Below are 16,976 nucleotides of genomic sequence, written 5' to 3' on the forward strand. Positions count from 1 at the left end.
CCTTAATCCTAGCAAACAAATCAGAGAGCAAAGGTAAAGGGTATTGGAATTTGACCGTGATCTTATTAAGAAGGCGATAATCAATACAGGGTCTTAAGGAGCCATCCTTCTTGGCAACAAAAAAGAATCCCGCTCCCAATGGTGACGAAGACGGCCGAATATGCCCCTTCTCTAAAGACTCCTTAACATAGCTCCGCATGGCGGCATGCTCTGGCACAGACAGGTTGAAAAGTCGGCCCTTAGGGAACTTACAGCCAGGAATCAAGTCAATAGCACAATCACAGTCCCTATGTGGAGGAAGGGAACTGGACTTGGGCTCATCGAATACATCCTGGAAATCTAACAAAAATTCAGGAACATCAGAAGAGGGGGAAGAGGAAATTGACATTAAAGGAACATCACTATGTACCCCTTGACAACCCCGACTAGTCACAGACATTGATTTCCAATCCAGCACTGGATTGTGTACTTGTAACCATGGAAAACCCAGTACAACAACATCATGTAAATTATGCAACACCAGAAAACGGCAATCTTCCTGATGTGCAGGAGCCATGCACATAGTCAGCTGAGTCCAATACTGAGGTTTATTCTTGGCCAATGGTGTAGCATCAATACCCCTCAAGGGTATGGGACTCTGTAAAGGCTGCAAAGAAAAACCACAGTGCCTAGCGAATTCTAAGTCCATTAAGTTCAGAGCAGCGCCTGAATCCACAAATGCCATGACAGAAAAAGATGACAATGAGCAAATCCGGGTCACAGACAGGAGAAACTTAGGCTGCACAGTACTAATGGTAACAGATCTAGCGACCCTCTTAATACGCTTAGGGCAATCAGAAATAGCTTGAGCAGAATCACCACAGTAAAAACACAGCCCATTCTGACGTCTGTATCCCCTCTGTTCCGCTCTAGTCAAAATCCTATCACATTGCATGGGCTCAGGACTTTGCTCAGAGGACACTGCCATATGGTGCACCACTTTGCGTTCGCGCAGGCGCCGATCAATCTGAATGGCCAGAGACATAGATTCGCTCAATCCAACAGGCGTGGGAAACCCCACCATAACATCTTTAAGGGCTTCAGAAAGACACTTTCTGAAAATTGCTGCCAGAGCGTCCTCATTCCATTTAGTGAGCACAGACCATTTTCTAAATTTCTGGCAGTATAATTCTGCCGCTTCCTGACCCTGACACAGGGCCAGCAGTGTTTTCTCAGCATGCTCTACAGAGTTAGGTTCGTCATACAATAATCCGAGCGATTGAAAAAATGCATCTACATTAAGCAATGCCGGATTCCCTGACTCAAGTGAGAATGCCCAGTCCTGAGGGTCGCCACGCAGCAGAGAAATAACTATCTTTACTTGCTGAATGGGGTCACCAAAAGGACGGGGTTTCAGAGCAAAAAACAATTTGCAGTTATTTTTAAAGTTCAAAAGCTTAGATCTATCCCCGTAAAACAAATCCGGAGAAGGAATTCTAGGCTCTAAGGCCGAAGTCTGAACAACATAATCTTGAATACTCTGTACTCTTGCAGCAAGCTGTTCCACACGAGAAAACAAACCCTGAACATCCATGCCTGCATCCAAATCCCGAATCACCCAGAGATCAAGAGGAAGGAAAAAGACAAAACAAACTAAAGAAAAAAAAAATGGCTCAGAACTATTTTTCTCTTCCTTCTTTTGAAATGCATTCAGCTCATTTTTGGCCAGTTGTACTGTTATGATCTGGTGATTAAGGAGCGACATGCGTCTAGCTCTGAGCAGGTGGCAACTATACTGACCGCAGTCCCTAAGCTCAACACAACACTAGAAGTAGCCGTGGAATGCTCCTAACTCTGCCTAGGCATCTCATCACAGCCTAAGAGCTAACTACCCCTAAAGATAGAAGCAGGAAAACTATCTTGCCTCAGAGAAAATCCCCAAAGGATAGATTAGCCCCCCACAAATAATGACTGTGAGAGGAGAAGGAAATTACATACGTAGTATGAAACAAGATTTAGCACAGGAGGCCACTTCTAGCTAGATAGAAATAGTACAGGACAGAACACTGTGCGGTCAGTGATAAAAACTAGAAAAAGTCCACCGCAGAGGAATGCAAAAATCTCCACACCTGACTAAAGGTGTGGAGGGCAAACTCTGCTGCCCAGAGCTTCCAGCCTAGCTGAATAGATCCATACTGATAAGCTGGACAAATGAACCAAAAAATAGAAAGTGCTGAACAACAAAGTCCACAACAAGTGAACCGCAAAAGGACAAGCAAGGACTTAGCTTTGATGAACTGGTCAGAGTGTCAGGAAAGTTCTAAGAGCAATGACTCCAGGCAGGAACAATTGACAACTGGCATTGAATGAGGGATAAGGCCAGACTAATATAGCCGAGCCAGAAAGAAGATCAGTGAAAACAGCTGCTGAAGCTAAATCCAAGAAGCAGCCATACCACTCAAAACCACAGGAGGGAGCCCAAGAGCAGAACTCACAAAAATGCTACTTACAACCACCGGAGGGAGCCCAAGAGCGGAATTCACAACAGGGATACTGCCCGTCTCGTACCGAACCCAATCTAGGAAGGTGCTGAATAGCTCGAAATAGTGACATGAGATGGAACAACCCATCGGCAGGCACATATCGAAGTAATAGAGCTGGTCCACTTTGCAGCCCAGAAGGTGGAAACATTCGGGGTGCACGGGTAGTAAACGCAATGCCTATTCTATGTCGGATTTGGCTAGCAGGGCGCCGGGTCCGGCTGCCCGGACTAATTCTACCGCCTTATCGAAAGATGCGTATGAGACCGAAGCTTCTTCTGGGGAAATTGCGTCGTTAACCGAATCACCCTATGGGTGAGATAAATGATGGATTAGGCGGTATTTACCGGGTTCCTTTTTTTGTATAATGCCTAGCGGTGATATTTTCATGTTTTTGAAGGGGGGTGACTTATAGGGGCCTGCTACTCTACCCAATTCTACCTCTTTTTCAATTTTTTGTCTAAGAATTTGGGGAAATTCGCGAGTCAATTTTAGGTTATCGGGTAGGGTTGGCGTTCTTGTTAGCCTAAAGGGAATAAAAAACCCGCCGCAAGCGGAGCAATCATGTCCGAATTTGCATAATACAGCCCAATACTGCGAAGGCCTGGAGCCAATTATTCATGGTTAGTGCAATTTTTGATCTCCCCCTATCGAAACCCCTATCGTTAGCTTTATCCACAGTTTGTTGGTCCACTGATAACAGCGACCATATATCAATATAATCGTTGCTCCAGATTTTTAGTCTAGTTTCCTGATCTATATGGGCGCCTAGCAGGCTGATCCCGCAGAAGAAGGCGTCTTTGTGTAGATTAGCGGACTGTGGTGTTGTATTGCTCACCACTTTTCCGCTCGAGTGTGATAGTTGTAGGATTATATGCTTTAACGCTGAGGTTAGCTCCAATTCTTGTAACATTTCCTTGCCACCCTTGGAACACTCACCGCTGCGTGATTCTGGACGAGTGTACACCGACCCTGGAGGAACCCCCGCAGATGTTGATGGGGTGATGTCGCAGGACGGGGAAACTCTGGCTCCCGCTACAGCAAGGGATTGGCCGATGTGCTAGCCGATGCACTGAGTATCGTGCGTTGGAGCCCGATTACAACCACATAGTGGCGGATTACTGGCTCTGTCTTCAGCGACTGCGTGGTTGTTGTTGTGACTGGAAGCCGTGGGGTATTGTTCTCCCCGGCTGAAAGCCCTAGAGGGTGCACGTGATTTTGAAGTCTTGTCACGTGCCCGATAACTTCTCTCCGGGCTCAGCGATACATCGGACCCCTCGGATGTTGCTGATGACAGCCATCCTGAGGCTCGGGATCTGCGGTGGCTCCTATGGGAGCAGCGTCTGCTTCGGTGACGGGAGGGGCATTTAGAGGCGTAGCGCAAATGGCACCGGGAGTTATCGGAGGAAGATTAGGAGGACGTGCGGCGTCTACGCCTTTGTCTGCCGTTGCTATGCTGTGTAATGGAGGGATTCTATCAGTAGCCCGAGGGGGATAATTGGCCGTAGATGGTCCTGTAGTGCTACTTAGAAGGGGGGGGCGTAAGGAGGTAACTGTATTCATCCCTATTGCTGGGATTTGAAGGGGCAGCGGTTGACGGATAATTTTTATTAGGATTTTGGGCGGTGTGGGGAGGTGTGAATGTGTCCGTGTTTGGTGCGTTTACTGATATTTCGCAGTGATTCCCGCTGTTCGGTCCTATGGGACCAAACAATGCACTCTTCAGCCACCATGTAACCTCTCCGGCCTGACCCCTGATACCCACGTGCAGGCATCAGTGCTGCGTCGGGTAGGGTAGGCTGGAGGTCAGGCCTGGTGAGGAATCAGTGCGCTGATCGGTCGAGTTCGACCGATCAGCGCACTCTGGGGACCGTGTGGGGTTACAGCCAGTCTCCAGGTTACCCTCTGGTAATGGAGGACTGGCCAGCGCTGTGTTCAGCGCTGATATGCGGTGACCGGAAGTGGGTGGGCGGAGCCTTCCCAGGGCTCCGAGCGGTGCCTGAAGACGCCGGAAGACGCCTGCAGCTGCGAGATGGCGAGGCCGCCCCCTCCCCCACCTGGAGCCGCTCCGGGGCGCGGGGTAAGCGGGCGGATCACCTTCTACCCGGCGCCGCCTCCAGCCTCTCCGGAGCGGCTGGGGAAAGGGGCAATACCGTGCGCCACCTGGCGCCTCCGGACTTAGCCCCGCACACCCGGGACGGAGCATTCGGCACCGGCTGCATATCGCCGCCCTCCGCCCCCACTGGAGCCCGGAAAGGAGCATGCGATGCCGCCGGCGAGGAGATGCCGACCGCCCTCCGACAGGTGTGACGCCTGGCTCTACCCCGCCACCTTCGTGAGGTCCCCAGGCCATCTGCAGCCGAGGGTCCCGGTACCTGCAGCGGCGCGGAGAGGGGCCTCTGTCCACCGATCTGGGCCATACCAAACTCCAGTCCGCAGGGTGCTGGCGCTCCGGAAGGCAGCGGAGGTGAGCTAGGCCCAAAGGGACCCGGGGGCAAAGGGGTAAGGGAGGACAGACTTAGGGGATCCGGGGGCGAAGGGGAGAGGGAGGACAAACCGGGGTCGGGAGAAGGCCCAGGGAGGTGAGCCCTGACGCCGGTAAGAATGGCCTGAAGCCACTGCTCACCTCTCTGTTCCACTCCTTTCAGCAGGGCCTCGACCAGGGGGTCCAACATTACTATGGAAATGCAGGGGGACAAAAGCTTCCAGGTGTCAGCTGGGAGGAAAAGAGGAAGTTCCCGGCAGGACACCTGGATTTAACCCCTGTAGGAGTGGCCGTAGGACCCCTCCCCTCTAGAGACCACTGGCCGGCTGGGGGTCTTCTAATTAGTGAATCACTAAGGGGGAGTGATGCAAGGGGGGAACTGGCACAGACATCCTTTTCGTGCAGCTGTGTGCTCCCCAGTCAGAGACGCGCACCTTATTCAGTACCGCGTCTGCCATTTTTCTTCAAGTGCCTCCTTATTGTCCATCAACCACACCGCTAGTTTTCAGAGAGTCCTGTATTTTAGCTGATGTTGTTTGTAGGTTTTCTTTGCATCCCAAACAATTTTCCTGGCAGTTGTGGACAAGATTTTTGTTGGTCTACCTGACCATAGTTTTGTTTTTACAGAGTCCCTGAATTTCCATTTGTTAATCACAGTTTGAATGCTGCTGACTGGCATTATCAATTCCTTGGATATATTTTTGCATCCTTTCCCTGTTTTATACATTTTAACTACCTTTTCTCGTTGATCCATTGACAATTATTTTGCATTCCCCATGACTCACAATCCAGAAGCATCAGTGGCTGGATGTGAGATGCAAGAGTTTGTCTGGATCCCAGAAACTCACTCAGCTTTTATACACACACTGATTACAAGCAAAAAGGTCACAGGTGAGGATGTTACCTTTAGTAGCCATTCAAACCCATTTGTGTCAACTTCTGTGCATGTTATCAGGCCAAAATCACCAGGGTATATGAACTTTTGATCAGGGTCATTTGTATGTTTTGGGTTGTCATTATGATTTAGAAAGAGAAAACACAGCAGTTTGACAATAAATTGCTTCACCCAACCACTAACCATGAGTGGAGAAAAAGTTTTGGTGTTATTATTCATATTCTCTGAAAAAAGGCCAAGAAAGCAAAAATTCTGCAGGGGTATGTAAACTTTTGAGCACGAGTGTATATATATTCTATTCTAACATGTCAAGCTGTGATTTTACTGTATGCGGCACTTGAATTGCCGGCTTTTCAAAGGACACCGATGCATGAAAATTGGCCAGGGTATGTAAACCTTTGAGCACAACTGTACAGTGAAATGTAAAACTTTGGGTACCGCTTGTCAATAGGGTTGAGCGACTCTTACTTTTATAGGATCGGGTCGGGTTTCACGAAAACCCGACTTTCTCAAAAGTCGGGTCGAGTGAAATCGGCCAATCCTATAGAAAAGTCGGGGTCGGGGTCGGCCGAAACACGAAACCCAATGCAGTGCAATGGGATACTATGGTTCCCAGGGTCTGAAGGAGAGGAAACTCTCCTTCAGACCCTGGGATCCATATTTAAGTGTAAAATAAAGAATTAAAATAAAAAATATTGCTATACTTACCCTCTGACGCGCCCTGGTACTAACCGGCAGCCTTCCTTCCTTAGAATCAGTGCGTGAAGGACCTTAGATGACGTCGCGGCTTGTGATTGGTTGCGCGACCGCCCATGTGACCGCTCACGCGACCTATCACAAGCCGCGACGTCACCGAAGGTCCTTCAAGCGCTGATTCTTAGGAAGGAAGGCTGCCGGAAAGAAGCAGGGCGCGTCCGAGGGTGAGTATATTCCTATTAGCTTGTGATAGGTCGCGTGAGCGGTCACATGGGCGGTCGCGCGACCAATCACAAGCCGCGACGTCATCTAAGGTCCTTCACGCGCTGATTCTAAGGAAGGAAGGCTTCCGGTTAGTACCAGGGCGCGTCAGAGGGTAAGTATAGCAATATTTTTTATTTTAATTCTTTATTTTACACTTAAATATGGATTCCGATACCGATTTCCGATATTGCAAACATATCGGAACTCGGTATCGGAATTCCAATACCAGATTCAGAAGATCGCCGACCTCATGGCCGACCCCACACAGCGGTCGGGTCGGGTTTCATGAAACCCGACTTTGCCAAAAGTTGGCGACTTCTGAAAATGGCCGACCCGTTTCGCTCAACCCTACTTGTCAATATTACTGTTATTGTGACACATTTTCTTTTATATTTTAAAAATAACTAAAAGGAAAAGGGGCTGATGCAAAAGTTTTGGGCACCTTGCATGGCTAGTACCTAGTAGCAAGTCCTTTTGAAAGTATCACAGCTTGTAAACGCTTTTTGTAGCCAGACAAGTGTCTTTCAATTCTTGTTTGAGGGATTTTCATCCATTCTTCTATAGTGACCTGGTACAGGTTATGACTGACCCTTTAAATACCCCTGGACCGTGAGTAATCCTGTACATTCTAGCTCACATTCTAGCTACCCCTTTTACTGTTATTAAGGCATGTACTTTCATTTGACTATGTATTTTTCCAGGTATTTTCTCATTTGTTGTGTTCCATCACCATCTGCTGGTGAAATATATACAATGTAAAGTTTTGACATGAGAACTGAGGTTTCCAGAGGCAGGGCTATTCTAGTTTCTGCCTCATCTAGACCAGGAGAGCTGGGAAAACCCCAGTCTGAAACAAGCTGTCTCTGGGAGCAGGCTCCCTCTCTCCAAGACCCTCTGGTAGGCCTGATAAGCTTAGAAATTGCCCCAGGACTTCCAGGTTGCTGAAATACTCTTGCTATGTAAAATCTTCTGCATAAAGCTACAAAAGACTCTGAATCTCTCTATAACAACTTTCAAGCATTACATCTAAAGGAGCAGGTTCTTAAAGCTCCGAAGCCTCAATTCCATGTCAAAATCTAACTCTGTACTGTATTTGCTATGGTTTAACCCTGTGAGCTATGAAGCATTTACTCCGTGTCATAGTTTCCTGTTCCTGCGAAAGTAAATGCAACTGTTATCCCCGAGACCTGTGTCTTTGGTCATTATCGTGGACACCGCGTGGGGGGTGGATAGTAGTGAATGGAAAACCCCCATTACAAGGGCTTTGCACTTCCTTGCATCAAGAATTTGTTGAAATTTCATTGAATCTATTCTTCCCTCTAACTGTGAAATGTTCCCTGTGCCATTGGCTGCAACACATCCTCAAAGCATGGTTGATCCACCCCCAAGCTTAATGTTCTCAAGATGTTCTTTTCCTGAAATTCTGTGCCCTTTTCTCTCCACACATACCATTAATCAATCTGCCAAAGAGTTCAATTTTAACCTCATCGGTCCACAGAACTTGTTTCCAAATACATCAGTCTTGCTTAGACATTCCTTTGCATACTTCTGATGATGAATTTTATGGTGAGGGTGTAGGAGAGTTTTTTCTCGTGATGACTCTTCCATGAACACCATATTTGTGTAGTTGTCTCTGAACAGAAAAATGTACCACAACCACAGAATCTCCTAAATCTTTATGAAGATCTTTTACAGTCAAGTGGGGATTCATATTAGCCTCTCTAAAAATCCTATGAGCAGCTCTCAATTAAATTTTGCTTGGCCTTCCAGACTTTATTTTGAGCACTTCCATTTTAAGAGAGTTAGGCAGCTGAGCTCATGGCTGCTATTTTTTTGCACATGGTTAGGTTTTTATAAAGCTGATAATTTGCATCACCTGGCCTTTTCTAACAATGATGGTGAAAAAGGCATAACCCTGGCAGGCTAATTAAGGTCTGAAACCTTGGTCAAAGTTGTCTGAGCACACAAAGGGTGCCAAAATTTTGCATAGGCCCATTCCTAAAATGTAAAAGATGAAAATATATTGTAATGCTGCGGTAGCAACGTATGCAGTGAAGAGGCAAAGTTCAAACACAAAAGTCTCTTTAATGTTACTTCACACATAAAAGTGCATAGCATTTTATAGTACATGTCATCAAAGTTCAATACACTCAGCTGCATCTTGTCTCAGTGCCCGTTTCATAGCACTACACATCATATGGCTTTTAGATTGCAGTCCATAAACACGCCGGACCTCTCCTTGTCCAGTATCCATGGGGCGACCGCACATCATATTACAATCTCTAAACACAGCTTCACATTTTGCAGACACTACATACGCCAGTCCTCCTCTGACTAGTTCACGTGGGTGTCCTGTACTGCTGCATCACAGACTCTTTACTCACACAGCCGTACACAGCCCAGGATATCCTCCACATAGTAGCCAGGCACCATATCCACCTGTTTGCAATCTTTACACATGCCAGTCCTCTTTTGGGCACAGGCATCCACCTCCGGTACATCTCCGGGCACAGGACAGTCCACATCCAACTCTTTAGGGCACAGGACATCTACCTCCGGCACCTCCGGGAACAGGACTGTCCACATCGGAGACCAGTTACCATGGATGACTTGCATCGCTGTGGGTGCCAGGCTATTCAGATGCCATATCTGCTTGCTCCGTTGGCTTGTGCTGCTTCACACACAGCCAGCGCTTTGCAGGCCTCTGCTCTGCACAACAGCACATACCTGACTGACGGGGCACCTGATACCTGACACCCATACCCCTTACTGCAGGGTTTTTAACAAAAAAAAACAGAAATCCGTGACTGCCATGCACACCTATGGACTTCATCCATCTCCATGCACAACCTGGGGAGAACATATAGCAACCCCTACCTGTGACACGAGTCACTGCCTCACAATATATACAGTTGTGGGAAAAAGTGTTTTCCGCCTTCTTGATTTCCTATTCTTTTGCATGTTTGTCAGACTTTAACCCCTTTTCAATCAATATGGCCATGTGAGGGCTTGTTTTTTGCGGGATGAGTTTTACTTTTGAAGAACACCATTGGTTTTAACATATCGTTTACTGGAAAACGGGAAAAATATTCCAAGTGCAGTAAAATTGCAAAAAAAGTGCAATCCCACAGTTGTTTTTTGTTTTGCTTTTTTGCTATGTTCATTAAATGCTAAAACAGACCTGCCATAATGATTCTCTAGCTCATTACAAGTTCATAGACACCAAAAGTGTCTAGGTTTATTTTTATCTAAGGTGAAAAAAATGCCAAACTTTGTTAAAAAAAAATTACGCCATTTTCTGATACCCGCAGCATCTCCTTTTTTGGTGATATCGGGTTGAGTGAGGGCTTATTTTTTGCGCACCAAGCTGAAATTTTTAATGATAACATTTTGGCGCAGATACGATCTTTTAATCGTCCATTATTGCATTTTAAGGCACTTTTGTGGCGACCAAAAAAAACATAATTCTGTCGTTTTGACTTTTTTCTTGCTACGTCGTTTAGCGATCAGGTTAATCCTTTTTTCTTATTGATAGATCGGGTGATTCTGAACTTGGCAATACCAAATATGTGTATGTTTGATTTTTTTATTGTTTTATTTTGAATGGGGCAAAAAGGGGGTGATTTGGATGTTTATATTTTTTTATATTTTTAAAAACATTTTTTTTTTACTTTTTGCATGCTTCAATAGTCTCCATGGGAGACTAAAAGCTGTCATAATCAGATCGGCTCTGCTACGTACAGGCGATGATCAGATTGCCTGTATGTAGCAGCATTACTCACTTGGCGGGGCGGCACTCATAGCAATCCAGCAGTGACAACCATAAAAGTCTGCAGGAGACTTATGGCTGTCATGACAACCCATCTGTGACCCGCGATCACGTGACTGAGGTCACCGATGGGCGGATTTCCAGCGTACTTCCCAGAAGCGCATGGCAAATGTCGCTGCCAGAGTTTGACAGCGACATTTAATGGGTTAACAGCCGCCGGAGGATCCCGATTCTTCCGCGTCTGTTAGTGGCATATGTCAACTGTTTAAACCAGCTGACATGTGCCAGAAAAGATGTGGGCTCACCGCCAGAGCCCACATCAAAGGGAGAGTGTCCGACATCGGCGTAGTATTACGACGGATGTGGAAAAGGGGTTAATGTTTCAGATCCCCAAATAAATGTAAATATTAGACAAAGATAACACAACTAAACACAAAATGCAGTTTTTAAATGACAGTCTTTATTATTAAGGGGAAAAGAAATCCAAGCCTACAGGGCACTGTGTGAAAAAGTGATTGCATCTTTGGGAAGCTAAGTTCAAATTCCATAGCCACACGCAGGAGTAATTACTGCCACACCTGTTCTCAATCAAGAAATCACTTAAATAGGACCGGCCTGACAAAGTGAAGTAGAAATCCGTGCTGCGATCTAAAGAAATTCTGGAACAAATGAGAAACAAAATAATTTAGAGCTATCAGTCTGGAAAAGGTTATAAAGCCTTTTCTCAAGCTTTATGACTCCAGCAAACCACAGTGAGAGCCAATAATCACAAATGGCAAAAACATGGAACAATGGTGAACCTTCCCAGGAGTGACCAGATGAACGCAAAATACCCCACAACAACATACAAAGAACTGCAGGCCTCACTTGCTTCAGTTAAAGTGAGTGTTCATGATTACACCATAGGAAAGAGACTGGGCACAAATAGCCTGCATGGCAGAGTTCCAAGATGAAGACCACTGCTGAGCTATAAGAACATAAAGACAGATCTCAGTTTTGCCAGAGAACATCTTGATGGTCCCCAAGACTTTTGGGAGAATACTTTGTGGACTGACGAGACAAAAGTTGAAATTTTTGGAAGGTGTTTGAACCTTTACAGCTGGTGTAGAAGTAACACATCATTTCAGAAAAGGAACATCATACTAACAGTAAATTATGGTGGTGGTAGTGTGATGGGGCTGTTTTGCTGCTTTAGGACCTGGAAGACTTGCTGTGGTAAATGGATCAATCATTTCTGCTGTCTACCAAAAAATCCTGAAGGATAATGTGCAACCATCTGTTCGTGGCCTCAAGCTGAAGCGCACTTGGGTCATACAGCAGAACAATGCTCCAAAACACACCAGCAAGTCAACCTCTGAATGGCTTAAGAAAAACAAAATTAAGACTTCAGAGCAGCACAGTCAAAGCCCTAACCTTAAAGGGACACTGTCACCTGAATTTGGAGGGAACAATCTTCAGCCATGGAGGCGGGGTTTTCGGGTGTTTGATTCACCCTTTCCTTACCCGCTGGCTGCATGCTGGCTGCAATATTGGATTGAAATTCATTCTCTGTCCTCCATAGTACACGCCTGCACAAGGCAAGATTGCCTTGTGCAGGCATGTACTACAGAGGACAGAGAATGAACTTCAATCCAATATTGCAGCCAGCATGCAGCCAGCGGTTAAGGAAAGGGTGAATCAAACACCTAAAATCCCCGCCTCCATGGCTGAAGATTGTTCCCTCCAAATTCAGGTGACAGTGTCCCTTTAATCCGATTGAGATGCTCTGTCATGGATTTAAAAAGGTGGTTCCTGCACGGAAACCTTCCAATGTGGCTGAATTACAGCAATTTTTCCAGAACATTGTAAAAGATTCATTGTCAGTTATCGCAAACACTTGATTACAGTTGTTGCTGCTAAGGGGCAATCACTTTTTCACACAGGCCGGTAAGTTTGAATCTCTTTTTCCCTTAATAATAAAGATCTTCATGTAAAAACTGCATTTTGTGTTTTCCTGTGCTATCTTTGTCTAATATTTAAATTTGTTTGGTTATTTGAAACATTTAAGTGTAATAGCATTCAAAAGAATAGGAAATCAGGAAGGGGCAAACACTTTTTCACACAACTGTATATATATTTGCCTAAAATGCAAAGGAAATCATCTTTAACTTTTAGAGATCATTTAATCTTCAGCTTGCTTAACTGTTCACAATAACAGTAATTTTGACCAAGGGTACCCAAACTTATACACGCCATTGTATATATATTTATACAGTATTTTCGGTATATTTTTTACTTTCGTTTTTCTTATCCATTATATTTGTGTCTCTTTTCACCTACAGTTCATCTCTAAGCCTTATGGAGATAAAATCAGGAGCAAAATTGATGACTATGGTGATCACGACTTTCGGTTTTATAATATGTCTGAAGTGATTAATTCAGAGACCTTTGGCACGACTCACCTGTCAGTCATCAGCAAAGATGGAAGTTCTGTGTCTGTCACGAGCTCCATCAATCAAATGTAAGAGTATGGCATGCTTTCTGTAGGAGTGTTGCTATGGTATGATTTTCTCTAATAGAACTAGTGGTTGAAAACGGCCTTCAGCGCCCTATGCGGTCTCTTTAAAGGGTTGCTGGCTACTATTTTAGGCTGTGGACGCCTCTCAGGATTCTATCAATGAATTCATTCAATTTTTGTGTTGGCTGTCTTGTAGAAAGCACAGTTTTGTGAATATTAACTTAGTGACGGAGCCAAATTTTTAAAATCTTACCCGTGCCACTTTATGTGGCAATAACTCTGGAACGCTTCAACAAATCCCAGTGATTTTGAGAATGTTTTTCTTGACACATTATACTTTATGATAATGGTAAATTTAGGTTGATATATTTTGTGTTTATTTATGAAAAATATTAGAAATTTGAGAAAAATGTAAAAAAAATTAGCAATGTTTAAACTTTCAATGATTATCCCTTTAATCCAAATAGTCATACCATAGCAAAACATTAATAAATAACATTTCCCACATGTCTGCTTTACATCAGCACCATTTGTAAAATGTTATTTAATTTTGTTAGCCGTTTAGGAGGTTTAAAAATGTGGCAGCAATTTTTAATTTTTTCAAGGAAATTTACTAAATTATTTTTTTAGGGTCCTAGCCAGGTTTGAAGTGACTTTAGAGGTCCTACATACTGGAAGACCCCCAAAAGTGATACCATTTTAAAAACGGCACCTCCTGACATATGGAAAAATGCAGTCAGGTAGTTTATTAACCCCTCAGGTGCTTTTCAGGAATTAATGCAAAGTGGCATGACAGAAATGAAAATGTGTATTTTTACCACCTAAATGTCGCTAACTTCTGAACAGATTACTACAGCCAGCAAACTCTAAGGCTGCTATTTGGTCATGAATTGCCATGGCAAACATCAGGACCACACAATCATGATCTGAGGGCACCAAATGCGATAAAGAGGGGCCCCCACATTCTGTTAACCATTTATATTGATGTAGTCACTATTGACAGCAGCATCTAAGGAGTTAAACAGATTTGGATGGTGCAAACACTGATCGTGGCTGATGCAGCAAGTTGTCAGCTATAGTGGACAGCCGACAGCTGCTGGATTGTTACCTGTATGGGGAGGATATTCTCTTATATCTCAGGTCAGTTCAAAGACGTATTGGCGGTCATTAAGGGGTTAAATATAGAATTTTAACAAACAACTAGTATACAGTAGAAGGAGATGCAACAACATTGGTGACAGTGCAGTTAGCCTTGTCAGTATTTCCTTTTCACTATTAACGAAAGTGAGACTGTGCAGTCCCAGTGGTTGGACCCCAACTAGACTTATTATCCAACTACAAACATGACTTATTTAATCTCCTGCTTAACGTGTCATATCTTGTAGAATAAATGCTATCACTTTACAATAAATAGAGGTCCAATCTCTGGGATTCCACCAAATTAAATGTTGAGACCTTAAGTGCCACAATAACTATCTTTCCTTCACTGTAAAATGCAGCAAGGCACATTTACATGAATGACACTAATCTGAATTCAAGGACAAAGAGGTCAGAATTCAGAAGCAGCACCTAACCTTCTTCACTATGTCCTTATAAGCTGGCGTCCATATAGTTGAGGCCCAGAATGTTTTCTCTTATTGGTCCTTGTGACATGTGGGGGAAGGAGGATCTTACCTAAGCATCATCCATGACACGGAGACCCCATCTGTAGGAGAGAACGGTAGCACTCTGCAGTCCACAGTGTCCATCAGAGCTGTAGGTAGACTTTCCTTCACCTAGGACAAAGATTGACAATATATATATATATATACAGTGGGGCAAAAAAGTATTTAGTCAGTCAGCAATAGTGCAAGTTCCACCACTTAAAAAGATGAGAGGCGTCTGTAATTTACATCATAGGTAGACCTCAACTATGGGAGACAAACTGAGAAAAAAAAATCCAGAAAATCACATTGTCTGTTTTTTTACCAATTTATTTGCATAATATGGTGGAAAATAAGTATTTGGTCAGAAACAAACAATCAAGATTTCTGGCTCTCACAGACCTGTAACTTCTTCTTTAAGAGTCTCCTCTTTCCTCCACTCATTACCTGTAGTAATGGCACCTGTTTAAACTTGTTATCAGTATAAAAAGACACCTGTGCACACCCTCAAACAGTCTGGCTCCAAACTCCATTATGGTGAAGACCAAAGAGCTGTCAAAGGACACCAGAAACAAAATTGTAGCCCTGCACCAGGCTGGGAAGACTGAATCTGCAATAGCCAACCAGCTTGGAGTGAAGAAATCAACAGTGGGAGCAATAATTAGAAAATGGAAGACATACAAGACCACTGATAATCTCCCTCGATCTGGGGCTCCACGCAAAATCCCACCCCGTGGGGTCAGAATGATCACAAGAACGGTGAGCAAAAATCCCAGAACCACGCGGGGGGGCCTAGTGAATGAACTTCAGAGAGCTGGGACCAATGTAACAAGGCCTACCATAAGTAACACACTACGCCACCATGGACTCAGATCCTGCAGTGCCAGACGTGTCCCACTGCTTAAGCCAGTACATGTCCGGGCCCGTCTGAAGTTTGCTAGAGGGCATTTGGATGATCCAGAGGAGTTTTGGGAGAATTTCCTATGGTCTGATGAAACCAAACTGGAACTGTTTGGTAGAAACACAACTTGTCGTGTTTGGAGGAAAAAGAATACTGAGTTGCATCCATCAAACACCATACCTACTGTAAAGCATGGTGATGGAAACATCATGCTTTGGGGCTGTTTCTCTGCAAAGGGGCCAGGACGACTGATCCGGGTACATGAAAGAATGAATGGGGCCATGTATCGTGAGATTTTGAGTGCAAACCTCCTTCCATCAGCAAGGGCATTGAAGATGAAACGTGGCTGGGTCTTTCAACATGACAATGATCCAAAGCACACCGCCAGGGCAACGAAGGAGTGGCTTCGTAAGAAGCATTTCAAGGTCCTGGAGTGGCCTAGCCAGTCTCCAGATCTCAACCCTATAGAAAACCTTTGGAGGGAGTTGAAAGTCCGTGTTGCCAAGCGAAAAGCCAAAAACATCACTGCTCTAGAGGAGATCTGCATGGAGGAATGGGCCAACATACCAACAACAGTGTGTGGCAACCTTGTGAAGGCTTACAGAAAACGTTTGACCTCTGTCATTGCCAACAAAGGATATATTACAAAGTATTGAGATGAAATTTTGTTTCTGACCAAATACTTATTTTCCACCATATTATGCAAATAAATTGTTAAAAAAACAGACAATATGATTTTCTGGATTTTTTTTTTCTCAGTTTGTCTCCCATAGTTGAGGTCTACCTGTGATGTAAATTACAGACGCCTCTCATCTTTTTAAGTGGTGGAACTTGCACTATTGCTGACTGACTAAATACTTTTTTGCCCCACTGTATATATATATATATATATATATATACTAGATTGTGGCCCGATTCTAACGCATCGGGTATTCTAGAATATGCATGTCCCCGTAGTATATGGACAATGATGATTCCAGAATTCGCGGCAGACTGTGCCCGTCGCTGATTGGTCGAGGCAACCTTTATGACATCATCGTCGCCATGGCAACCATTATGACATCATCGTTGCTGTGCCCGTCGCTGATTGGTCGAGGCCTGGCGGCCTCGACCAATCAGAGACGCAGGATGTCTACGTCCTTTATGACATCATCGTCGCTGTGCCCGTTGCTGATTGGTCGAGGCCTGGCGGCCTCGACCAATCAGAGACGCGGGATTTCTACGTCGATGCTGTGCCCGTCTCTGATTGGTCGAGGCCTGGCGGCCTCGACCAATCAGAGAGCCGGGATTTCCAGGACAGACAGACA

The 16,976-nt window shown here is 44.8% G+C and overlaps 1 protein-coding gene across 2 annotated transcripts in view; it reads left to right on the forward strand.

Moving 5' to 3' along the window:
- The window catches only part of GGT5 (gamma-glutamyltransferase 5), a 184,466-nt gene that overhangs the window by 132,397 nt on the left and 35,093 nt on the right, over positions 1–16,976 (forward strand). For both annotated transcript variants that reach the window (XM_069757388.1, XM_069757378.1), the window contains exon 8: positions 12,950–13,128. In XM_069757388.1, the coding sequence (XP_069613489.1) occupies positions 12,950–13,128 (179 nt within the window). The remainder of the gene's footprint in view (positions 1–12,949; positions 13,129–16,976) is intronic.

Source organism: Ranitomeya imitator, chromosome 1, assembly GCF_032444005.1.
Source record: "Ranitomeya imitator isolate aRanImi1 chromosome 1, aRanImi1.pri, whole genome shotgun sequence".
Lineage (NCBI taxonomy): Eukaryota > Metazoa > Chordata > Amphibia > Anura > Dendrobatidae > Ranitomeya > Ranitomeya imitator.